The sequence below is a fragment of the Ambystoma mexicanum genome, chromosome 2q (genome assembly GCF_040938575.1).
Source record: "Ambystoma mexicanum isolate Mex_15411 chromosome 2q, UKY_AmexF1_1, whole genome shotgun sequence".
In the NCBI taxonomy this organism is placed as follows: domain Eukaryota; kingdom Metazoa; phylum Chordata; class Amphibia; order Caudata; family Ambystomatidae; genus Ambystoma; species Ambystoma mexicanum.
The window spans coordinates 1257342632-1257370013 of record NC_090924.1 but is presented as its reverse complement, the minus strand read 5'-3'; the positions used below and the strand labels follow the sequence as shown (position 1 = coordinate 1257370013).

At 46.5% G+C, this 27382-nt stretch overlaps 1 protein-coding gene across 4 annotated transcripts in view; it reads left to right on the top strand.

Moving 5' to 3' along the window:
- Positions 1–27382, top strand: part of NHSL2 (NHS like 2) — a 1544548-nt gene that overhangs the window by 1508205 nt on the left and 8961 nt on the right. For all 4 annotated transcript variants that reach the window (XM_069648639.1, XM_069648640.1, XM_069648641.1 and 1 more), the window contains 3 exons: positions 3292–3423; positions 7857–10244; positions 12054–12183. In XM_069648639.1, the coding sequence (XP_069504740.1) occupies positions 3292–3423; positions 7857–10244; positions 12054–12183 (2650 nt within the window). The remainder of the gene's footprint in view (positions 1–3291; positions 3424–7856; positions 10245–12053; positions 12184–27382) is intronic.

Genomic DNA, 27382 nt, shown 5'->3' with positions numbered 1-27382 from the left:
AGAAGAGCGACCAAGACACTTACCTCAGCACTAACACCAAGAGAAGGCAAGCTACAAGAGTGACCAAGACACTCTCTCAGCACTGACACCAAGAGAAGGCAAGCTACAAGAGTGACCAGGCTACTTACCTCAGCACTAACACCAAGAAAAGGCAAGCTAGAAGAGTGACCAAGACACTTACCTCAGCACTAACACCAAGAGAAGGCAAGCTACAAGAGTGACCAAGACACTTACCTCAGCACTAACACGAAGAGAAGGCAAGCTACAAGAGTGACCAGGATACTTACCTCAGAACTAACACCAAGAGAAGGCAAGCTAGAAGAGTGACCAAGACACTTACCTCAGCACTAACACCAAGAGAAGGCAAGCTAGAAGAGTGACCAGGATACTTACCTCAGCACTAACACCAAGAGAAGGCAAGCTAGAAGAGTGACCAGGATCCTTACCTCAGCACTAACACCAAGAGAAGGCAAGTTACAAGAGTGACCAAGACACTTACCTCAGCACTAACACCAAGAGAAGGCAAGCTACAAGAGTGACCAAGACACTTACCTCAGCACTAACACCAAGAGAAGGCAAGCTAGAAGAGTGACCAAGACACTTACCTCAGAGAGATTATAGTAAGGGGGCACTTTATAAACCCCCAAAGAAACTTACAACCAGCCTAACAAAAAAAAGAAACCACCTTAAAGCGCAGTCCTTTGTATGTGTCATTTCAAATGATTTAGCACAGTTTAAATGTCTGTAAAACACACAATAGCAGATTATATGCCTGTAATGGATAAAGCGGACATCCCGTCCAAACTGAAAACAACAAACGTTTAAAAGATATAAGTTTTCAGCATAAAAGTTCAAAAAACGAATCGTTTGAAACATCAGAGTTTGAAATTGAGGCCACAAGTTTGAAATATACACAAAGTAATACAGGTGGGAAAACTATAGAAGATGAAGGGGCTGCAATACTGGGGGTTATCCCGCCATTTCAAATAAAAGACGTCAACCAAAAAAGAAAAAAAGAAAATTGGAACAGAGCAAAAGGGCAAAAGAGAGCAAAAAATAAGAATGCTAAGGGGGAAAGAAAGGGATCCCCCTGCCCCATAATCATAGCAGTAAACAAACAAAATGGGCACAAGGTACATTGTTCAGACTTCTATAGAAGAAGGGAAACGTGTCATGGGGAAGGCATGCAGTAGAATTTGATAAATAAAAATAAAATATAAAATCAGATCAAAAGAAGTTCGAAAAGAATGCAGTAACAGTCATACAAAGCATAACAACATATTTGTATTTTCCAAATTTACATTTTCGAACTTCTATTTTTCGGTCTCATTTGAAGCTTAAGGTTTTCAAATGTATCACCTACAATTGCATCGGTCATTCTAAAAATTTGGGAGGGAATGAGAGTGAAGCACCTGAGAATGGCTGGGTCCTAAATCCTAAAAGTCAGTGTTGTCTCCACCTCATTTCCCTTCTGGCTCTGATGCACCCATCACCAAATCCACACCTTCTCTGGCCTGACGTTCAAGGAGACGTTCCTAAATTAGAATAGGTTCCTCATATAGAGCAGTACTAGCGGTATATAATAACAATAGCACATATTTATACAGCATTTGATGCCAGATTCCTTCCACATTTAAGTGCTGTGATAATAGGTGTTATTAGTGCCCTCCTCAGCCCAATTGATCGACCTCAGAAGAAAGGAGCCTGAGACGGCCCTGCCAGGATTGCCACCTGTGACTGCAAATTTCACATGGCTTGCTGAAGGAAATGCTTAATTCGCTAAAATGTCTTCATTCTAAAAGCATGCCCGACAATAAGGGCCTGATTTACAAGAATGTTTTACCTTGGGGAAGTCCCTTTGAAAATATGTTTGTAACTCAGGCCCTGTGCGCAGCACTGTGCTTTGCTCTTTCAGGCCCTGCGCGCATCACTGTGCTTTTCTCGTTCAGGCACTGTGCTTTGCTCTTTCAGGACCTGCGTGCAGCACTGTGTTTTGCTCTTTCAGGCCCTGCGCGCAGCACTGTACTTTGTATGTATGTATGTATGTATGTATTTTTATATAGCGCCGGTAGCCCGCAGGCATCAGGGCGCTTGAACATTACAACATAGAAGAGAAGAGAGCAGGCGTAAAGAGACGCGAAACAGTTGGCATGGAAACTTTGCTCGTTAAGGCCCTACGCGCAACACTGTGCTTTGCTCTTTCAGGTCCTGCGCGCAGCACTGTGCTTTTCTCTTTCAGGCCCTACGCACAACACTGTGCTTTGCTCTTTCAGGCCCTGCGCGCAGCACTGTGCTTTGCTCTTTCAGGCCCTACGCGCAGCAATGTGCGTTTCTCTTTCAGGACCTACGCGCAACACTGTGCTTTGCTCTTTCAGGACCGGCACGTAGCACTATGCTTTGCTCTTGCCCACTGTAATGCAGGCGTGCCAAAGCCACCATGCCATGAACACGCCAGGTCTGCTCTTTTCATGATGATTTGGCAGTACCTCCGGCATCGTACAGAGGATACAGGCTAATAACGTAGGGACAAGGATTCTCCTCTATGCTGTGAAAGCTTAAATATATACTGTTCTATGCCGGACACTAGGCCCTTACTTGCCTGGAATATGAAATAGTTATACTTGCAGCGTCCCAAGGGTGGACAGTTCTTTCGTGGTTTCCAAGGAAGGGAACAATAACTCTCTCCATTTGTTGAACTGATGACCACATTGTGCATGGTAAATTCCCCCCTACCAGCTTATCGTGTGACTGTTTTTCCCGTACCTCTGCCACTTTGTGGTACATCAAATTTCCAGCAAAATTGATTGATCGACTGGATTTTAAGATTGTGTCAAATACGAGCATGGCCTGCAACCTTTGGGTGTCCATATGTTTTGGACTATGACTCCCATAATTCCTCACCATTGAATATGCTGCTTGGGGTGATGGGAGTTGTAGTTCAAGATGAAAGGTGATCCAAAGGTAGTAGACCTTTGTCAGGAAGTCTAAGGGTTTGATAAACTACCGGGAGAGTAATTCTCTATTCCCAAAGTCCACTTATTGTCACTTTTCTTGTTTGTGGATGGACAAGTCTTTGGTGGGACAATTAACCTATTTGAAAAGGTTACACTGAATGTAAGCCAGTGTATTTGTTTTATTGTTAGAGAATTGAGAAATCCCGCATGGCACAACCCCTAAGCACCGGTCAACTCTTTGTTTTAAAAGTTTGGAAAAAAACTGTGGAGATGGTATCTTTACATGTGTGTTCCCCATAAGAGCTAACTGTGATGGCCATGTTTGTTTCGGCTGCAGGGGAGCTGTTTGATAAGCATGCAAGCTTGCGACACTCCTTGTTTAACACCGAGACAGCTGTGAACCCCAAATCAACCCTGAGGCGGAGACGGACCATCATTGGAATCCCAACTCTTTCCCAGCAGGACCAAGGTGAACACATTGCTTATACTTTGCGCCCCCTAAGCCTGAGAGAACTGCGTATGGCTGTGGTGTCTCGCAAAGGGGATGAGTGCGTGATGAGGGTGGAGAGATGAGCGGCTGTGCAAAGAGGCAAGTCCTTCCAGATACACTTCTCTTATATCACACGTTAGTTTACTCATTCAAACATATCGGATGGGCAGGAAGTAGGACCTGTCAACATCATGGTACGCATCAGGCAACAGCCTCCATCCGAGCACTGGGCCCTGCGAGGTGATATTATTCATAAATTCCGCATTGCATTACAACCTCACACCTACTAACCAGCAGGAGGCCGCCATTTTGGTGAGTGTAGTGCACAGGACAGGCAGCTGTATGCCAGAGGCCCATCCTGAGGACAGCTTGTTGTATCCATAGCAATGACAGGGCCCCATGAAAATAACATTGGGGCAGTATTTTCATGCTGTCCTGCAATACGTCTTGCACTACTGGCGCAGAATAACGGGGTCCCCATGGGGCACGCAATTGCATATCTGACTGCTGATTGGGCCTTTAGGTTGACCACTATGCAGTGATCTGAACACCATATAAATCATGTGTACCCCAAAGGCAATATATACGTAATATGTATGCCATATGCATACATGACACTTGTCGAATCATGCCATGTATGTAAATGTCATGCATGTACCATATATATGCGCCCTTTCAAAAAGAATCACATGATAGTGTTGGCTGTTGACATTCCTACAAAGAATTCGTGAAAACCTGCAATCACACCATTACTCCTCATCACTCCCTCTGCATTCCAACAGCTTTAACATCAGCTTTACTGGTGGGCAGAATGTTCGATACACATCCCAAGGGTGAATAATCTGCCCAATCAACCATTCTGCCTGGGGTGTGGAATTTCAGATTTTGGCCAAAGCACCCTCTCAAAGTGGGTGAGATTCAATCCAATCCAAGAGGGCCAACATTCTGGCATCACGAGGCATTAGCATTTTCAAACCAATCAGAGCTCAAATAGCTCCAGCTTTCCAACCAATCAGAGGTCAAAGAAAATTCAGATTTCTGATTGGCCAAAATGAGCATCCTCCTGCAACTGAAAATGAAGAGCTGAAACCCCAGGAATTCCATTCCAAGCAGACTGGACATCGAGGAAGATTCTGTGGCACCAGCAAAATGTTCAGCCATCCCTATTGCACGGGGAAATCTGAAGTTACAGGCGCCACTGAAGGGAGACAGGGTGCATCCGCTCCTCTGTTCTTCAAAACCCACGCATAACACAAACACGCCACCTGACTCGGGGCCCTATGGGGGCTCAAATGGGAATGAGGAATGGTTCCCGGATGGGGACTTACCGGGTCCTCCAAGGTCGGAATGACCCGGTAGGTCCCTATTCCGGGAACACGGACCCGGGATGCGGTGATGGGGGTAGCCATGGCGCTGGCTACCTCCAACCTCGTAATGACCCCAAATATATTTCACAGGAAAAGTCAGTCCCAGACTCCTTTATGTTATAAATTAGGAGACTTTTCAATGCACCAAAAAATGTGCATTCTCCATTAGCTTTCCCACAACAGAGGTCCTTCTGGATTTTGACTCTAGGCTACATCACATCAACATCCAAGCAAACTTGACATTTCCTCTGTGAAAGTGTTGCAACTCCCACTTAATGGAGATACCTAATTCAGCTCCCCTTCAATCGCCACTCGCAGGAACACAGACATACTACTCTCACACGTCACTCTATCAACATCCCTCTCACCAACACACAGCCCTGACGTCATACAAGCAACCCTGCAGGTGCATCAATGCGTCCCAACACTTCCCCATCAAAGACTGCGAGGGAAGAATCAGGCAAACACACAAACGTGACTCACAAACCAAAGGAGGACAGACACAACCACTCAAACCTTCTGCCCCTCCACAAACAATTCAATATAACCGCAGAACCAACCAGACCACAACCACAGGTAGAAGCATCCATCCAGAACCCAATACTGGAATGCACAGCAGAGGCCTGGATACCATACTCAATAAATAGCAGTGCTGTCCCTGTCCAATCCTAACTCTGTTCCACAAGTGCACACTTGCACCCAGCATTGCCCCTTTACCAGAACAGCCGCACATAGAAACACCTGTGTACAGGTGCGTTGTAAATTACTTATGGCCCCTATCACTATGGCACGAAACACACCATAGTATATCACCTGGGAAGACTCCAACCATGCCATCCAAACCAGAGTGGCACCATACCACCTAGGAATATACACACCACATGCCAACACACAAACAGAGCAAACAACCCAGTTCACGCCGACGCAGGACCTGCCATGAAACACCCATGCTACACCAGCACACACCCAGAGCCAAACTGGGAAACCATAAACACACCTGTAAATCTCGTGGCCACCAACATACCATAGGCTTGCAGCGTAACACCTGGGAAAAAGATGCAGACCGTTGGGCAACCCGCGCAACCAGAATGCCATAAACAATGGTACGTGAGGTAATACGGCCAAACATGTAATGAGGCATATAGGACCTCATCATGAATTTGCCGGTAATCCTGCGGTAGATCTGTACAATTGTATCCAAACTCGTATGCTGTTACCGCCACTCGTTCCCATGGCATTACTACTGGCTTTTAGTCCCCATTTCCGGACTCCAGTGGGATCTTTTCAGAATGACAGCCTGTGCTATTTCCGCTGCAGTAATTAGGACGTATTTCAGCAATATGGTGGATGATTTGTATCCAGGTTTTTGCTGGATCTACATCATCCATCTTACTGCTGGAACTCGTAGTACGGCGGTGCAGTATTGAGGTGGTAAAGTGGCCATAACTGAACTGCTGCCGCTTTACCACCATTGTTACAGCACCGCTGTACTTCTAATGAGGCCCATAGAATTCACACAATGCTAATACACTAGCATTACACATTCACACATCCAAGCAAGATCCCACGCAAGAAAACCTCTTCACAACCAGACGAAAGAAAAACCATACCTAGAAACCCTCCATGGCAGATGCCACAGACGGGTCCTGCCACAGCAGGGACCACGCCTCAGAAACAAGCTGGGATTTACATTCTGCAGGAGCTACAAACACCACCGCTTTCAACATGAAATATAGATGGATAAGCAGCAATGGAAGGCTGTGTTCCCCCCTGGAATTCCAGGGGACATCCTGGAATTCTGGAGCTTCATGTGTAACACTTTCATGGAGAACATTGGGTTGTTGATACCTATCCATCTATCATTCTACATTTCTTCCTAAGCCTGCAAGTGCACGTTCTAAAGCAAGGAGCTAGGGGTCACGTGGGATGTTATAGGCTTACGTGCAAGTGAATGTGCAAGGAGCTAGGGGTCACGTGAACTTACAGGCCTACGTGCAAGTGCATGTTCTAATGCAAGGAGCTAGGGGTCACGTGAGATGTTATAGGCTTACGTGCAAGTGCATGTGCAAGGAGCTAGGGGTCACGTGAACTTACAGGCCTACGTGCAAGTGCATGTTCTAATGCAAGGAGCTAGGGGTCACGTGAGATGTTATAGGCTTACGTGCAAGTGCATGTGCAAGGAGCTAGGGGTCACGTGAACTTACAGGCCTACGTGCAAGTGCATGTTCTAATGCAAGGAGCTAGGGGTCACGTGAGATGTTATAGGCTTACGTGCAAGTGCATGTGCAAGGAGCTAGGGGTCACGTGAACTTACAGGCCTACGTGCAAGTGCATGTTCTAATGCAAGGAGCTAGGGGTCACGTGAGATGTTATAGGCTTACGTGCAAGTGCATGGGCAAGGAGCTAGGGGTCACGTGAATTTACAGGCCTAAGTGCAAGTGCATGTTCTAATGCAAGGAGCTAGGGGTCACGTGAGATGTTACAGGTTTACGTGCAAGTGCATGTTCTAATGCAAGGAGCTAGGGGTCACGTGAGATGTTGCAGGCTTGCGTGCAAGTGCATATTCTAACGCAATGAGCTAGTGGTCACGTGAACTTACAGGCCTACGTGCAAGTGCATGTTCTAACGCAAGGAGCTAGTGGTCACATGAGATGTTGCAGGCTTGCGTGCAAGTGCATATTCTAATGCAATGAGCTAGTGGTCACATGAGATGTTGCAGGCTTGCGTGCAAGTGTATGTTCTAACGCAATGAGCTAGTTGTCACGTGAACGTACAGGCTACGTACAAGTGCATGTTCTAATGCAAGGAGCTAGGGGTCACGTGAGATGTTACAGGTTTACGTGCAAGTGCATGTTCTAACGCAAGGAGCTAGGGGTCACGTGAGATGCTACAGGCTCATGCTTCAAGACACCAGAGCTGTTACCATGTTGTGAACAATGTGACTTAGCAATAATGCTGTAGTACTTTACCACTAAGAGACCGCACAATACTTCTGACATACTGTGCCAAAACACTGAATGCTCACCCTGTGTTCCTCTTCTCCAGGTAATGCTAATGGCATGACACCATCCAAGAAAACTACCAGCTCAGCAGAAGCAAAGTCCACTCCTGCTAAAGCCTCAGCTGTCAATGGGAGGCATCCAGTTGTTCATGTGGTTTCTCCGCAGCCAATGCCACATCCATTGAGAAAGACAGTCAGCGACCTTGGGCAAATAGTAAAGCCACATTATTACCAGTCGCCTGCCAGGATGGACGGCCCAGCCATGATGTATGCCAACCCTGCCTGCAATGGACCTCGTGATGCAGCATTTTCCTCTTCCTGGGAGGGAGGCTCGTTCAGCTACATGAGCCCCTCCAGCCCACCAGCCACTCCTAACAGCCAAGGCAAGGCCAGTGGGGAAGGTTCTGCCCAGTGTACCTCCAGAGCCTCGCTGAGCTCTCCTGCGAGCTGCGAAGATGGGAGCTCTTGTTTTGTGGTTGACCCAGAAAAGAACAACGGGGCCGGGGTTTTTACGTGTGCCTCTCCTGCCTCGCCACTGGTGGTCAGTCCAAGGTCTGAGGATTCAAAACTCACCTTCCTCCCTAGCCATCGAGAAGAGGAGGATGTGTCAGTTCTCCAGGCTGAAGATAGCACCTCTTCATATCGGGAGAGGTCATTGTCCATGCCCACAGACTCTGGCTCTCTTTCTTCCGTGGACATTGCGTTCTCTGAGAACAGAAGAGGCAGCGGCAACTATGCACTTAGCTATCCCAGCGGAAGCTCAGAGGAAAGTACAAGCACCGAAAATATCTCTATCGCCGCTGAGCAAGACGACTTGGACAAAAGGCGGAAGTCCCGTAACATCTCCCTAAAGAAGGCGAAGAAGAAGCCGTCCCCTCCGATGCGTAGCGTTTCTCTGATCAAAGATGGCAGTGTCCAGAAAACAGGCACAGGGGTGACAATGTCTAAAGATCAGAGGCCGAAAAGCCTTTGCATTTCTTTCGACAGTCAAGAGCATAACTTCACTCACGATGATGTCCAGGGTAATAGGCCTTCGCCCATTTCAAGAGACACTGAGAATATGCATCTGACCCATCACTGGTATCTCACAGACTGGAAGGCCAGCGATCCATACAGGTCACTGTCTGGATCTAGCACAGCAACAGGCACAACAGTGGTTGAGTGTGTGAAAGCGAGAGGTAGCTCAGAGTCACTCACTTCATTATCAATTTCCAGGGCCACAACACCTTCCCAGCTTTCCACCGAGGCTGAGTCAAAGATGTCTTCTCCTGGCAAGCCACCTGGGCTGATGTCACCATCAAGCGGTTATTCTAGCCAGTCAGAGACACCCACGCCAACAATCCCAACATCAATGATTTTAGGGCATTCTCCCTACCAAACCTGCAGGGTCCGACCAATGGTGCCTGAACGGAAATCGTCACTTCCTGCGACCTCGCCGATAGAGCGAAGCCCTAAATCTAGACATCCCTTCGAATTGCCTGTTACTCCTCCTACGCACCTGGATCTGTCTAGTCTACGGTTAACTTCAAAGGGTAAGACCAAGGTAAGCCGCCACCACTCTGACTCTACGTTTGGGACCAAACTTGGACCTAAAACTAGTCCAATCCAGCCCGTAATGCCAATGGTTACTCAGTCAGATCTGAGATCAATCCGCCTTCGTTCTGTCAGCAGATCGGAGCCGGAGGACAACATTGATGGGTTGGATCATGTGGATGAGCAGGCAGAGGAAGTCTTCCCCCTTCCAGAAAAGAAGGTAAAGCCACCTGTGGCTGAGAAGCCTCCACTCTCTAAGAGGCCACCCAACCTTTCTCACAGGTCGCATTGCGTATCGCAAGAGTCCCCAGCGGCTTCACCCACCTCTCCCCAGAACATGGACACCTTTCCAAGAGCAAAGCCCTTGCCGCACGACATCTACACAGTGATTCGGAAACCAAAACACAAGAAGAACCAAGAAGCTAAAAGCCCAACTACACCGTCTCCTTCCGGCCAACCAATCTCGTCTGAGGAGAGTTTTCTCAGAGGCTTCGCCACAGGAACACGGTTTTCACGGAGAAATACAGACGAGGAAGAGCTATCAAAAATAGTGCACCTGCCCGAAAGGATAACCATGCAGTGCCTAGGGGAGCACGAGAAGAAAAAGGGAAAGATCCCACCTCCAATTCCTAAAAAACCCAGTGTATTGTACATTCCAGCCACCAGCCCCCCGCCTAACCAGGAGCCTTGTACTCCAGACCAGAGGTTAACCCCCAGTCCTATAATCACTCTGGAAAAGGACGCCACTTGCTTTCCAGAGGTCAATGATTTCCAGCTACCTGACCCAACAGAAAGTTGCCCGGAGACACCGGTTGCAGGAAGAAATAGCTCTGATACATCATCTGAAAATTCTCCCAGGTTTAACACCTCCGAGAGTCCAACCGGGTTCAACATTTCAGGTCAGTAGTGTTTTTCTAAGACTACATTTTAGCAGTCTCTCTCTTATGTATGTATTTTACGGTGAACCTGGGGCACAGTTTCAGTGGTATTGTAGGGAGATGGCATTCACTATAAGGATTGGATTTTTCTAGTTATGTAATATGTTGCACCCCTGCTCTGTTGTGGCATGTAGCAGGAGATGCTTGAGAATTGGCTTAAAGCCAGCTAGCATTGGCCAATTCCAGTCGCCTGTTGGTTTAACTTTACCCCATCCTCTAACAGTCATGGGTTCACATATGTGTTTGTTGCTGGGTCAGCATGCTCAGACCTTCCAAAATGAGACCCCACAGGCCCCTCAAACGTTTTAAAAAGAAGTACGAGGGGTTTCAGAAGTTCTGAAACCTCCCTTGAATCACCACAAATCACCCAGCAATCACCAAATGTATTGGAAGATTGAAGCAACTGGAGAGATTGGAAGGGATTCGGCCGTAACAAAGGCAGGTTTGAGGCACTTTGCATCACCTGGCAGCTGATTGGGTTGACAGACCTGATGCAGACATCTCTGTCACAGGATTGGATGCAAGTAGAGATGGTTCGCCATTTCACCCTCCTGAAGTCCATGATAGAAGTACCGCTGAGTTGAGAAATACCTCTGAACAGTGCCCGCCAAATTTGCCACCGTTAAGGTTGCACATAGGTTATGGGATATGGGGCATTTTCTGGTGAATACACCTTAGTTGGTTAACCTATGTGCTTCAGAGTTCTTTGTATAACACGCAGGTCCCAGGATACAATATCTGATGAAGTAGCTCAGTGCAGACAAATGTGTGTCACCTGCAAGTCAGAAGTTGGAATTCCAGCACTGGGTTGCAATACTTTCAATGGGACAGCAGGGACAATTCTGATCAGGAGTATTATGCTTCAGTTAGAAATGTTGTTAAATGATGCTTCAGAGTGTTGGACATGCCACGGTTCTCTGTGAGACACATAGGGGCTTCTGAGAAATCCACCAAGTTTTCAACAGTTTTCTGGAAATAGTGTGGTCCTTGCCTGGCGTCTCTTTAATATCATTTTACCACAAAATGTCAGTGGAGCAGGGGCGCAGAGCCTCAATATCACGTACAACACTCTTGTGCTAGTATCACCCTGTGTGCTCGCCGCCCCTCTGGCGGTGGCAGGAGGTAGCTCCCACCAGTGGAAGCCGCCATCTTGACACTGCCCGAGATGCGTGATGGGGATTAAAGACGTGTCCACCGCTGGGAGGGGAACCCCTGGGGTATGCATCGAGAGAGGGAGAATAGCTGCACTTGACCTTCAGCACCTCAGTTTTAAAGCCACCGCCCTACTCAAGATGAGATTCAATTCGAGTTCGGGGTGGAGTACATTTTTGGCGATATTGGAATTACCACCAATTTTACTGCACCGTTGAACTCCAAGTGTGAAGGCGAAATGAGGATTTACCTCCAGCCTTCAGCTGTAGGAAGTGAAGTATTTACCTCCAGCATTCGCCTGTCAGCTGGAGGTAAAGCCTCCATTTTACCTCCAAGATTCTTTGATTTACCAAATCAAAATTGCCGCTCATGTTAAATCTGATGATTTCCCCATGGCGTCATGTGGTCTTAAAAATGGGGAATTAAACTACCGTTACCCTACTTGTAATCCTGCCGTAAATTTGCGGGATCAAGTGGCGGAAACGGTTAACCAGATTGGCGGTAATGCACTAAGAATTAGAGCCAGACTCGTGATGAGGCCCAATGACAGATAATAATACTTGTAAAAATCTGACTGTGAAATTATTCTAATTTCTCCATTTTCTATTTTATATTTAGGGGGTTCCATGGAAGCCATCGCTGAGACGAGAAATGTCAGCCAAAAAACAGCACCTTCAATTGTAGAAGACGACGACGATGTCTTTGTGGCCTCCCGTACAACAGAAGATTTATTTACGGTTATACACAGGTATGGCGCAGTTTCTCGTTTCCTTTCATTTACCACAGCTTTCATGCAGCCGATGCCCTCCTCTTCTCACTTTTTCCCCACTGTAGATTCGGAAAGTGTTGCGCTATCATAGAGAGATCACAGACCACGCGTTCTCTTCCTATTAAAGTTAACTGCATGACAAAGTCAAACACAAGAAGACACCATTCGAATCAAACTCAATCAAGTCTTTAATGCTGTCAAAGGCTGAGCTAACACCTCGTTCCTGCTTACTGTGTTTTCACCTTGCAGGATGTACAGAAGCCATCATATGCAGTCAGGAGCCCAGAATGAATTAGACATTGCGCCTCATTACAAGTTCGGCGGGAGCCTTGCTGGTAAAAGCGGCAGGCTACCACCGAACTTGCACATTTTTGTGGCGCAGTATTACTGCAGTCTTACAACCCTGGCGGTCCCGTAAACGCCCATTACCGGGCGCCGGAAAATATTCTTCCCCATTCCCATTTGAGCCCCATTGGGCTCTAGGGGATGGGGAGGCCAGATCCCCCGGCAGCATTCGTGAATGGTGCCGGTGCATCCGACATGCTCTGCTCACGGGTGCTGGTCCGCCCGCCAGGTCACTGGCACCCGCGAGCAGAACTCGTAGTTTGCCGGTCTGGTAACTATGGTACCGGCAAGCTTACCAGTACCGTAGTGACCTGACCGGCAAACTTGTAATGAGACCCATTGTATTGAAATATTAGAGGGCACAGAGAATACATCATGGACACCTCTGCCACATCACTGATCATTTCTGAATCTCACTTGATCATCCAGGCTCCCCAAACCTTGGTAATCCATAAATCTGAAAAGGACTTTATCATAAAGACTTTAGATATCCCCCTCTGCCAAAGAGGGGGCTCCTTAACTACCAGCATTGAAACACTAGCTGGTGCCATCTAAATGGCCCTTGACATGAACAACTCCAGGGGAACCAGGAGTTGTATAAGGATATCAGCTTTAGGTTATAGGTGTTGTGTTCCTTTTGCATTGGCTGTCGCCCAGCATAGCAACTGTGACAAATCAACTTCGTGGTCCAGGGATGAATATCAGTTTCTAAACCATCAATCAGCCCCACACCTCTAGTGTACCAGAAGAGATCCGGCCAGATTGGAAACACAAGTTAATTATAAACCTCCTTGTCCATTTGTTGGTAACGTGGTCGGAACGGCAGGCTTATCTCTGCAAGGTTGTGGATCATTGGTTAGTTGCAACACAGCAAAAATACGATTACCCAATGATAATACAATATATTCAAGAAGAAAACACAACACTAGAGAATTGCCTTTGTGATATATTCAACTGGATGAACCTGAACCACCTCAAAGTGAACCCAGGCAAACTAGAGATAATGATTGTTACAAAACATGGAGGAGACGTCAACAACATCCCCTGGCCAAGAGAACTCGGCACCACCCCGCCGCCATTGTCAACTGTAAAAAACCTAGGGGTCCTGATGGACAACAACCTCACCCTAGAGCCCCAAGTAAACGCTCTACTCAAGAAATGTTTCTTTCTCGTACGAGCAGCAAAAAGGATCCTACCGCTCCTGTCATTCGCCAACAAAACACTCACCATCATCGCTCTGGTCATGTCAAGAGTAGACTATGCCAATAGCCTATACTTGGGTATCGCTGACCGACTTCTAAAAAAACTACAGCGCATACAAAATGCGGCAGCCAGACTCCTCCTCAAACTACCCAGAAGAGAACACATCACACCTGCGCTAAAAATACTACATTGGCTTCCAATAAAACAGCAAATACATTTCAAATCAATGTGCATCATGCACAGAGCAATACACAAACAAGGCGCATAATTCCTGAGAGATAAACTACACCTACACCAGCTGACAAGAACGCTCAGATCAAGCAACGACATCCGCCTGGAACCGAAACCCTATAACAGAAGAAAAGTCGGAGGATCCTCTTTCTCTCACCAGGCACTGAAAACCTAGAATGACCTACCAAAGTATATACGGAACACAAGAATCCACCTAGCATTCAGGAAACTCCTCAAAACCTGGCTGTTCTCTGCGTAACTAGAACACCAGCATACAAGAATGCCTACACTGCTAAGCAACGATGAATAAAGATACCGATCTTGCCCTTTACCAAAAAACGGACATGAACATAACCCAATGACGAACCCCATGACAAGCCATAAGACATTAAGAGAAATAGCCACAAAAGGAGGACACTAAAATCTGAACACTTACTCAGACCAGGATGAAAGCACTTAGACGACTCACCCACAGCTTCCCTGCCTGTACCACACCCATAGTTCCAGCAGACACATTCACATAGACAGTATGGTAAGAGGAGACCACATCTCCTGCTCCGACACCCATGGAAGAGAATAGACACCATTCCCCACTATACCTAGTTCATTAGAATTTCAACAGTATACAGAGTTCATTAGATTAGAACAGTGAACGTGTTGCACTAAAAAACCTAAATTCCTGTCAGGTGCAGGCCCCTTCTCCCTATACAGGACAGACCCTCTAATCTAGCTGTGCTTTAGGACTGCACTCAAACAATGGGACTCGCAAACCTAGCTGTTTATCACCATGCATGACGCCTGAAATCGAGGCATTCAACCACACTTCGATGATCAGCTGCACAACATATAACCCACCAACCAAAAAAAGCTCATATTTTCTGCATACTTAACCCACTCACAAGGCTAACACAACCACCTCTCGCACCGCAAGCCACACTCACTTCACCACACCGCAACAACACATAACCCGCACCAACAGCACACAAGGACTGACTCACTCTGATACTCGCACCAAAGCTCAGCGCATGGTGTATACCGAAATGAAGCAGCCAACAGAACACCACTCCTCTCACTATCCTACTCCCTCTTCACCCTACCAACCCATCGCGCCTTCTCCCTTGCAGATCCGCCAGAGCGCCTGGGAACCAAATCTGTTGGTGACAGTGCACGGTACAAATACCTTTAACATTTAACATTAACTACAAAACACAACCCACACTGTAAAGGAACACAGAGGGCAAATAGTTTCACAAAGAAAAAGGGATGCACTCTGGATACTGACTGGAGGGTAGTCAGTAAAGCAATCAGTCTTGAATGTTCAAGGTTATTTGGTTTCAGCACCAAAGGAGCAGAAATGTCATTAGGGGCCTTCGGAAAAGGACCAGGGGGACAAAACCACAATGTACCTGGTGCTTGAGAAGTTTTTGATGCTTGACAGCGTCGAGTCGGTTCCAGGACGCTTTACAGCTCCTGCCCCAGAGTTCAAGATGGGGGACAGCTGTGAGTATCAGGCGGCAAGCAGTTTGGCAAGCAAGGCTGGACGGACATCTGCAGACAGGCCTGCACAGCACCTTGGGTCAAGAATTTTTTTCTCTCGGCTGGTTGGTTGATCTGGAATGCTGGGCGAGGCGTCTCCGGCAGCTTGAGTGACTGCAGCGTGACAACAGTCAGTGGTGCAGCTTGTCACGGTTTGAGGGCTCGACTGCCTCGAAAATGTCCTTAAAAGATGGACGCTGGTTGATGCTTGTGTGGCACTCCTTCTAGCTTCTTTGCAGGGCTTGTGGCATCCTTTCAAGGTGAATGGCCCAAAGCTGAGGAGAGTGTTTGTAGGTAACAGTCTTGTCCTTTGTTCAGAGACTCTCTGGCACTTCCCTCCTAGGAGGTTTGCTGGCAGAACCTAGCAGGGCACGCTGTGTGGTGGCTGGGTCCTGGTTCTTGAACTGCTGGATGGGTCCTCTGAGTCTGGTATCTCCCTCTGTTCCCTGGGAGATGTTGAGGGGAGGGATCTTGCTTCCCTCTTGGAAATCCTGGCCTTCCTTCACTGGTGGATGAAGTAAGGTAGACTGTACCTTCAGCTGAGTTGTTCTTTCCTGCCAAATGGGCCCCAGTGATTGGTGCAGGCTAAGCCTACGTTAAGGAGGGGTCCACACCAACAATCTTCTGTTAGGCATGAGGTCAGGCCAGAGTGCTTTACAACATGAAAGGTAAGAGGTGACAACATGTACTCCTAAATCCTACCCATCTTCAGTCTGTTGTAGATCAAAGTGTCTCTCTGGTTAACTGAGCCCTCTGTGGCTCTTGATCATAGCGCTGGTCTCCCTTGAAGTTTGTGGTCAGAACAGACTTTCTGTCTTGCTTAAATCACATACTTCGTCCCTCTGAAAGGGGTCCACTCTGCAAGGGTTGCCTATGGTAAATAGTGGACCCAGACATGCTAATCACTGTCCTTCATACACAGGGGTGGTGAGCTAGCTTCAGGGTGACACATTGCATATCAAAGAGGTGTTAGTTTTCCTGCTCATTGTTAAATTCTGTGACTAGACCTATTCACAGGCCTGCTTCAGTTAACTCTCATCAGTATGCGCTGCCACCACAATAGAACAGGGCGGATCCATGGAGCCTTTGATATTTAATTAGGCTGCCCATGGGAGGAGGAAGGTGTTGCCCTTCTCTGGATGTTTTCGTGCACCCCTCACTGTCACCTGTCAAATACAGGTGACAGGAAGGACTGTGCCTGTAGACTGTGTCTTCCAGAGTACAATGGACTATGTGTTTGTTGTGCGGCGAGCATTAGAAAATGTGTGTGGATTAGTCCCACACATTTTTGGAGGTTGATCTCCCATCATTCCATTCCCTAAAAAATTATCCAAAAAAAGCCCAAGTGAGCGCTCACTCCCCTTACGGGGTCGAATTCCTCACAGCTCCTACTTTGTCCCACTGGATTCACTACAAGCATCTTGCCACAGATCCGACAGGTTAAAGAGGCAGCACATCAATATTAATCATTTGGCACTGAGACTTGCATGCAGAGGGGATAAGGCTATCGATGTGAAAGAACCTTTCCACTAGGGTTATTAATTTCCTTTGTCTGTATATTTTCCTTATTCTTGCATGTACGTTCAGCATTCTTGAGAAACAATTTCCAAGCATGCAGAGGTGGTGGCAGCGACATCATAAGTCAATGTAAGCAGGTTTCCAAAAGCAGTTTACAATTGGTTTTGTAAATGGCATCCATGTGGTAGTTCTTACAGCACACGAGGGAGTGCTGGAAAGTGGGCCTGGCTAAGCCATAGTCAAAGCCAGTTTCATACTCAGAATCCTTGATGCAATCATCAAACCCAAGCAACTATCTTTGCTTAACAATATGACCTCACCGTCCTGTCCGCTATCCTCCATACTGGACACACAGGAAATGACCACACCATCCTGTCCTCTATCTTCCATACAGGACACACAGGAAATTACCACACCGTACTGTCCTCTATCCTCCATACTGGACACACAGGAAATGACCACACCATTCTGTCCTCTATTTCCATACTGGACACACAGGAAATGACCACACCGTCCTGTCCTCTATCCTCCATACTGGACACACAGGAAATGACCACACCGGCTTGTCCTCTATCCTCCATACTGGACACACAGGAAATGACCACACCATCCTGTCCTCTATCCTCCATACTGGACACAGAGGAAATGACCCCACCGTCCTGTCCTCTATCCTCCATACTGGACACACAGAAAATGACCACACCGTCCTGTCCTCTATCCTCAATACTGGACACACAGGAAATGACCCCACCGTCCTGTCCTCTATCCTCAATACTGGACACACAGAAAATGACCACACCGTCCTGTCCTCTATCCACCATACTGGATACACAGGAAATGACCTCACCGTCCTGTCCTCTATCCTCCATACTGGACAGGAAATGTTCAGCAATCTAACTTTTTCTTCAGTACCAAAGTTGCCAATTTCATCGACAAATATTCACCCTCTGGCTCAAAATGGCTTCCCCATTTTGTCTCCTTTCATGTCCAAAGACCATTCTTTTCCTTCCACAGACTCAAACCAGTGAAAGTATCCAATGATATGTCCCCTCCAACCTTTCCGGCAGCAAGTTCTGCATTTTCCTTCTCGCCACCAATCCCTTTCCTTTGATATCTCCCTTCGTCATCATAGCTCAGCCCTTGCAAGATTCCGCCACGAATTGGCTCCCCTGTGCAGGACCTTCTCACGTGGCCCTGGGTCTCAGTATTGCTCTGTTTGGGGCTGTGGCCTTGCCTCCTCGCTACTGCTGACTCTGCCAGTCTCAGACGTAAGCAAGGTCTTCCCTATACTCCTCAGCTTCGCGAACATTGAAACCACATCTTCACACATTTCGGCAGCACCCAGCGTCTTCACGGACTCCACCCGTTGCTACCAGCAAGCCCCTCCATTCTGGCTCTCATCTCTTTTCATCCTCCTGTGCTCCGGCAGGTCTGATTGCGTGCTGACCACAGCCAAGACCCCTTTTCTTGTAGTTCGTTCATTGGCTCACAGCTGTGGCATTTTTGGTGCAAAAGAATGAATGATGAATAGGTTATAATTTCACCAGAACTGTACTCTGAAATGGCCAGGTTGCCAGGTTTAGCTTTCTCAGTTTGTTCTGAGAATTTGGATGCAATCCCCCAGCATATTGCTGACGTCCCACACTTCACTTTCTCAGTCATACTGGGAGTTTGGATTCAATATCCCAGCATGCAATAGTTGTTCAACATTTGACTTTCTCTTGTGCTGAGAATCTGGAGTCAATACCACAGCATGCAATAATTGATTCACAATGTATTTTCTCAGTTCTTACTGTTAACTGAACTCAATGTCCAAGCCTGCCACGGTTGTTCCATAGTTGTAGGTCATCAATTTCTGGCCGGAATCTGAATTCAATATCCTAGCATGTAAGAGTAGTTTGGAATGGTCTGTCTCAGTTTGTGCTGGTAATCTGGGCTGACTGGCCCAGCCTACAACCATTCTTCTGCAATGGGATTTATCGGTGTGTCCTGGAATACTGGACTCAATGTCCCACCATGCTACAGTTATTTTAGTTCATGCTCGAAACGTGGACACAATATCCCCAAATGCAATAGATTTCCAACAATTAATTGTCTCAATTCGCTTGGGCAGCTGCTCTTCACGATCCCTTTCTGTAGTGGTTTCTCAATATGTGATTCGTATATTTTTCCCTTGGAACTTAAACTCAGTAGGCCTAAATGCAGCTTTTTTCTCAGCAGGTGATTCTTTCGTTTCTCTCTGGGAACGTAGACTTCATGTCCCAGTACACAGCGTTTTCTCAGCACGAGATTCTTTTAGTTCGCTGGTGTTATTCTTTAAATGTGGTCTTTGAACATAGACTCCATGTCCCCGCATGCAGCATTTTCTTACCAACTGCTTCTCTCCGTTCATCCTCTCTATCTGGTATTTTTATGTCGTTTTTCGTACAGTCCCAGCTTTATTAGGGGGATCACTCCCATCTCTGGGTCTTGACCTTGCTCCCTTCTAGTTTATTTTTCAGGTTCACATTGGGTGCATGTCTGCGGACTCTGCCTCTTCTTGTGGACTGCAGTCATTGTTGTCTTCTCTCTTGCTCTGATTATGCCTCTTGCCCCTCAGTTCAGAAGGTTTTAACCAGGGAACTCAGGATCTGGCAGTGTCGACTCCTGTTTCTGTCCACCGCTCCACTTTCGTTTGCCAGCAGTGCTGGTCCTTCAACAGGTGTTCGTTCTTCACCTTCTTTCACCTCCAAAAGGTCAGTGTCAGCCATCAGGTGAGCCTTAATGCCGCTGCATCATTCCTCAGGTCGTCCCCTGGGTCTGGAGTGTGGAGAATCCCTTGCCCTCGATTGTCCCTGCTCTTCACTGATACTCATAGCAGCAAATCACACTCTATGCACACAACTTCTCAGCAGCAGGATGTTTGTGACCCCGCCTCTTCCTCTATGTGGAACTTTTCAGGATGCCACTGTGCCGCAGAATGGAGCACATGATTACCTACATGAAGAACAGACAGCTCAGATTAACTCTTTGAGCTCCATGAAATCTGTGATTTACTGCAAAGGGCATTTGGGGCATATCTCGGGAGGATAGCTCAGGGGCAATGTGCATTACGCCTCTGGGTATTAAGCACCGTATAAATAACCAATCATATATATAATATTTCATTAAACAGGATACACAATTAAAGGATATTAGCAATAGTCAAGTGTTGTTGTATTTGTTGGAGTGCTTTGACAAAATGAGCAGTAGAGACTGGTGACCAGTGGGCAGGTCTACCACCTAAAACTATGTACCATCCAATACATAAACATAAAGGGGGATTTCCTATGAGGGAAAGCCAGCAGGCGAGTGGACAGAAAGCGGGTGGACCTAATCTAGCCCCTCCAGACTTCTAGACTCCATATATAGATTTACTATGCAAGAGCAGAGGAATTCTGAGACAAACACCAATCTATAGACAAGGCTCGCCCCTTTGCAGGGTGTTCCATGAACCAGAGGCTCTGGTTTTACCTCTTCCTTCCTGGCTCAACACACCACGCTGAGGAAGTCCGGATGGCCAATGGAAATGGTCTCCAGTTGCTCAAAAGCACAATGGCATAAAAAGAAAAGTCTTGAAATATTGCAAGGGTCTGAGGCGAGGAGACCAGGAATCAGCTGGCATGCAGTTGGTATCACATGAATGATCAGAAGAGGCACAACAGACCTTCATCACCAGCTGCAGGAAGGCGTGCACACTCATCAGCCATACTGGAACAGGTACAGGTTAGCAGACATTTGCCGGGCTGCAGAGCATTGTGGCAACCTCCTCCCAAATCCGAGTTCTCCAATTAGTGGAGATATGTAATACCATCAACAACTTCTTCATGATAAGATCTTGAAAATCACAACACACATTGATAACACTGCCTCCACAAACTTGTTTGCCCACCCATACCTGAATGGTCAAAACGTGTGCCCATCACTACCAATGAACACACCAAAATACTTGATTGCCTCAAACCCACCAAATGTAAGGAAGACACCCTGCCCGCCACCATCATCACATTAATAGGGGTCAAACACTGCTGCTCCTTTTTCGAAACACCAATGTGTCGCTCCCACAAAAAATCTTGCTCACATCACTTAAAAAGATTTAAAACGCCCATTTAAAAAATAAGAAAATATGAAAACTTATAACCTTTCCTTCCAAGTCATCAACTTTCCTAGAGAAAGCCAGCAAGACAATTGTAGCCATATAACTGCACCACAAAATAGAGAAGATAAGCTATCTGGGTTCAGGGCCAGATGCAGCATCAGACCCACTACCTTATATGCTTCTGGTGACACAATCCAAATCCTAAACCAAGGGGATTCATGTCTCTTTGTGATACTCAACCTTTCTGCAGATCTTGACACATGCAGCCGTCTGGCTCCAATCACAGGGCTGGCCTCACAGATATGGTTCTCCGGCTCCATGCTCAACTGGTTCACCTCATACTGGGCCAGATGGGATTAATGTACTGCCTTGTCAATGCAGGGTCTCCAAAGTCTCCATCCTGTCACCAGTCATCATTAAACTATACATGGAGCCTTCAGGAGCTCTGCTGAAGGGTCCTGGGATCTCAGTCCATCAATATGAGGGTGACACATTTATATCAATTATATGTAAATGTCAGCGGCACCCAAGGTGGCAGAAATGGCTTATTGGTGAAGGCCATGTTGTGTGTCTATTCATTTCACCTTTGGTCCACCAGAGTTTTAGGAGGGATCCCAATAGTATAATAATAATAATAATAATAAAGCTATGTAGACAAGAAAAAACTTTGAAAATTAAAAACACACTTTAAAATATGTATATCCATTTTTTATTGCATGTCTTTTCGTTGTTGCCTACATATTTCTGTGCATTCATAGGTGTCACTTGTTGGGCAGGCAAGTAACTGAGACTAGCCCAAAGGTGTAGCATGCATGTATACAATCACAATGAGGGGACAGTGGGGTGCGTCTAACCATACTTTTAAATGTTCCTTTTGGGTCTGGCCATCTTTAGCCTTGACAAAAGTAGTGATTACAACAATTAGCACTCTGATGAATGCTGAAGTGCAACCTTTGGGATGCTAAAGCTATGCTTGCTATCTGTGGTACTAGGTGGGAATAAGGCATTTGAAACAAGTCTTTTCATTAATAGTATTTTTCTTTCTTTTTTGGGTGGGATGTGTTTGTGATGTTTTGGGGCATTGTTTAGTTTAGTTTATTATTTGATAATGCGCACCAAACCCATGGGTAGCCGGGCGCAGCAGGTACAAGGTTACTTAAGCGTAGGTTACATACATAGGATAAAAATCAAACCAATACAATACATACAAGTCAGTACAAGCAGTTGGAGTGAAGAGCTAGCATATTACAGTATTACAAGAATGTACAAGGTAAGAAGGGAGAAAGCAGCATCAGCATTGTCTTAGACTAGGGTACAAGGGTATCATAGCTGTAGGGTGCCGCGTGAGTTAATTGTCGTTGGACCAGAGCCAGTTTTTTACCTTCCATCTGAAGTTAGAGTAGGGTAGGTTAGCTCTCAGTGCAGTGGGCAGTGCGTTCCAGGCCTGGGCAGCTCTGACAGGGAAGCTGGCTCCGCCCGCTTTAGATCGTCTAAATCTAGGAGTTTCGAGCAGGAAGTGGTTGGTAGCCCTAGTGTGGTGGCTGGATGATTTTCTGGTCAGTCTGGCCGAGATGTAAGGGGGTGCTGTGTTGTTGAGCCCTTTGTGGGTAAGCGATAGTGTCTTGAGCAGGACTCTGTCGCTGATTTTAAGCCAGTGGTGGTCTTTCCTGATGTTAGAAATATGTGCTCTGCGGGGTATGTCAAGGGCTGCTCTAAGAGCGTTATTTTGAAGGATTTGCATTTTATTTATAATGGATTTGTTGGCACCTGCATAGAGGGCATTGCAATAGTCCAGTTTGGACATTACTAATGCGTTAGCTAGCAGGATGCAGTTAGTTTTAGAGAGGTAAGGTCTACAGGTCCTGATTTATTTACCGGTGTACGCTGTGGATGATGCCAGGGTGTTAACTTGTTTGTTTAGGGATAGGGTAGAATCGAGATAGAAGCCTAGGGTTTTTACCTCAGTAGCCACCTTAATTGTGTTACCATCTACGTTGAAATTGCGATAGTTGGGACTCAGTTTTTTTAAGTTGGAGTCGGAGCCCAGGATCAATAACTCAGTTTTGTCGTCATTTAGGCAGAGGCTGTGGGAGGCCATCCATGCCTGAATGAGGAGGTAAATTTTGTTTACTAAAGCTGTGTCTTCGACAAAGTTGCCTGATAGTAGTATGAGGATCTGCGTATCGTCCGCATAATTAGTGTAAGTTACCCCTAATCTGTCAAGTTTGTCGAAGAGAGGCTTAGTAAAGATATTATACATTGTCGGGGAGACACATGAGCCTTGTGGGACACCACAAGTGATCTGGATTGGGTCCGCTGCCGCTACAGGGGAGAATACTCTCATCGTCCGGTTAGCTAGGAAGGATTGTACCCATGCTATAGCTTCACTTGAGAAATGGGCAGCCGACGCTAAGTGGTTGCATAATACTGCATGATCCACCAGGTCAAAGGCCGCTGATAGGTCAAGGAGGAGGAGCATAGCTGTACTACCTTTATCCTTCAACTCGTCGATTTGTGTCTTGAGGTCGATAAGGGCCGTTTCAGTACCGTGCAGAGGTCTGAAGCCAGATTGCCGTGAGCCTAATAGTTGGTGTGTCTCCAAATAATTTTGGATTTGGAGGTAGGCTACTCTGTCTATAATTTTAAGGAGAAATGGAACTGTAGTGATGGGCCTGTAGTTAGTGGGGATTGCTGGGTCAAGTGTCTGTTTTTTGAGTAAGGGCAGTACCCAGGATTCTTTAAGGTTAGTAGGTACCGTATTTGTATTGAAGGAGGCGTTGATAAGTTTTGAGATAAAAGGTGCTAGATCTCTGGCTGTATCTTTGAGGATTTGCGCAGGGCAGCTGTCGCCTTGGCAGTTGGACGGTTTAAGGGAGAGAATGACCTTTTCAGTTTCTAATATAGAAATATTAGTAAACCTGAAGGGTTTACAGTTGCTTTGAGTGGATGTGCTGGGTATCTCTTTCAATGGGGTGGTATGAGTTCCGCAAGGGACCAGGGACGCTTTTTTCTTAGCAATTTTCGATTGAAGGGTAGTGATTTTATTTGCTATGGCGTTTTGGATGCTAGTGCACCAAGATTTGTCCTTGGGGACATTGTCTATAGGGGCTATTGGGTTTTCCAGTTCCCGGAGAATGGTGAAGAGCTCTTTGGAGTTCGAGTTTGCTTTATTGATTCTATCATTGAATGATTCTTTTTTAGACACCAGACAAAATATATAAGGAATGATGAACCCCATGGTTCTCGGCTGACCCTATGACCGTATGGGCAAGGAAAAGTGCTGATTTTTAGATTTAGATCTTTAATTGGCATGGGCATGTTTGCTTTACATATTTGCTTCACTTGTACCTCCATTTGGTCGAATGTTTCAAAATTGTAAACTATATCTTTGTCTTCCATGTCTTTATTACACAAGTATCGCTTTTTTTCCACTCGAATGCTTGGAGGAACATTTCTGCTGCCACAGATTGGGGTGTTCTTGGTTTAAAAATATATGCACATTCTTGAGTAACATCTGCCACTTTTTACTCAATTCAAAGAGACTCATTTTGGCAACATGAGAAAGTCAGAGGGAAGGAATTGTAATCTATGTTTCGATATTATAAGCACAACTGTGCTGCAAGCACACTTCCCACTGAGCCATCTTAGTTGCAGCATTATCTTGGCCTGCAGGCTGAATACAGTTCTTTGCTGCTAAGAACCTTGGGGTCATCTTCGATTCCACACTTTCCTTCTTCCCTCACATCTCTGACATCTCTAAGAAGTCACACTATCAGCTGCAGCTCCTCAGATGTATTCTTTTCTCACTTTGCCCCAAAAGCTCACTGTCTCCAGAGCCCTGGTCCTCTCTAGGCTGGACTACTGCAACAGACTCTTTATAAATCTGCCTGCCTCTACTCTACGCCCACTGCAACTCAACCAAAACAGGACTGCAAGACGTGTCCTAGGCCTCAAGGACAGGGATCTTATCTCTCCAGCCCTGACATCTCTCCACTAGCTCTCTGTGGCTGTGAGTATCAAGTTCAAGACCATCTGCATCGTCCACAGGGCTTTCACATCCAACTTTCTCTTCCTAAGTATCTTCATTCTCGAACCCCCCTCTCATCCACCTCCAGACACTTCTCCAAGCAAAGAGTGGGGGTAGATCTCTGTCCTCGGCTGTGGCCACCCTCTGGAACAGCCTCCATGCCTCTCTCAAAATTAGGCAGGAGCACCTAATGTTACGGAAGCAACTCAAGACCTTCCTTTCGCTTCCACTTTCTCTCTCCCTCTTCCTTGCTGATGTCCCTGGTTGTGATGCATACTGGTTACCTGGCCACCCACTGAACTTATCAGACCAGGCTCCTGCACCACGGGTTACCCTTGCACTCCCGGCCTCCCAACCACGGTACCTGCAACCCTACAGACCCCTGACTCTTTGCACTTATGGGCCACCTCCCTTCTGAATTTACTAGTTACTTTGCACTCTGCCGTCCTCCCTGGCCCCTAGCACTTCTCTCCCTCCTCCTCCCTGCACTTGCACGATCTGAATGACACAAGGCCTTGTAAGATTGTTGTTTTGACCTCCTTCTGTCCTCCCTTTTTTGTCTTATTGCGCCTAGAAACATTTGTGAACAGGCGCGTTGTAAATGACTTATATCATATCATTATCATATCAGGCACGTTACCTCCTGAGCTCAGAGTTTGGAACTTACTGGGATCTCTGCAAAAGCTATTCTAATCAACTTAATTATATTATTTGGATTGGGAGTTGGTGGAATTGGAACCTCACACAGGTCAACAGCAAATCAATAAGCCCCTTAATAAAATAACATTTTCCAATAGCAACTATTGTTCCAGATCGATGGTTTTAAACTGAAAAATATAGAGAATACCAGAGATACATTCAAAATATTGAGAGTTTTGCTTCAGCTCACCACCCAAACCCCCACCAATCCACCAGATGAAAGTATGTCAGTTCAGCACATGAAGGTCAGGGACTTTGTTTGCACTTTCACCCTTCTGCTCTGCCAGCACTCATTCAAAAAAGTGACAGCAGCATTTGTTTAATGATCCTTTTATAAGGATAAACATGAAATGTCTGAATGGTTACAGGCATACAGTCAAAGCAGTTTATAATGTATTTTGTAAGGGAAACTATTCGGCTACAAGTGATAATTAAGTATTCGGCCAAATATCTCATTCTCAGCCTGAATTCAGCCGAATACTTACTCAAAGCTGAATTTCGGTACACCCCTACTAAAGACCCAGCTGTTTGTGGCGTTTATCTTGGAGACAAGGGACCTTACAGTGCCTAAACCTCAGCATGTCTCCACATCATCCATGTATAGTACTCTACTGCTTACTAGCTAGGTGTGCACTATATACATGCCATACATACTTGGACATGCATCTTGAAGTGTAAAGAATGTTGTCCTTCGTCTACTGCCATGTGAGTATAACCTAATGTGTTGCACAAATACCACGTTCACCATCTGTAAGGATACAGCACTGTTCCACCACACTGCCACACGGGCACAGATGGCGCTACAGCAACCTAGAAACCCGCGCACTACACGGGCACTCATGCTCTGAGATGGAAAACTGGTCCAGCACTCTTGACCATCAAGCTAGACCTAGAATCCTCTAACGCCTGGAGGACTTGATGCCCAGGAATGAAAGCAGGAAACTGTAGTTCTCTCCAAGCCTCATAGAGTGTGGGTGAATCTCTAAATCCCCTGTTCATAGAGAAAATCAATGTGCATAATGTTAGGTTTAGTCTGGGACCAGGCTTTCCTTGTTAAAAACTGTGTTGCCAACATGAAAGGATTAATAACCATTAGATCATGAATATTTATGCCATATTTTATTACAGAGCAGAAACAAAGATTTTTACACTGTTTTGCCCCGTACAAACATTTAGATCATGGGTGCACAACATACGGCCCGCGGACCAGTTGCGGTCCGCCATGCCCTTTTGACCGGCCCGCGAGGCACAAAGACTTTCCTAATGGAGGGCGGCCTGTGGCCGCCCTCCATTAGGAAAGTCTTTGTTGTCTTCCGGGCCGGTGAAAACACTGGCCCTCATTGGCTCAGCACACACGCACCACGTTGCTCCTACGAGCCACGTAATGCGTGTGTGCTGCACCAATGGAGGGCCAGCACTACGGCTGGCGTGGTCCATAAGGCTTGATGCCGGAAAGCATTTCAGCCTTGGACCACGCCAGTCGTAGTGCGATTCCAGCGTTC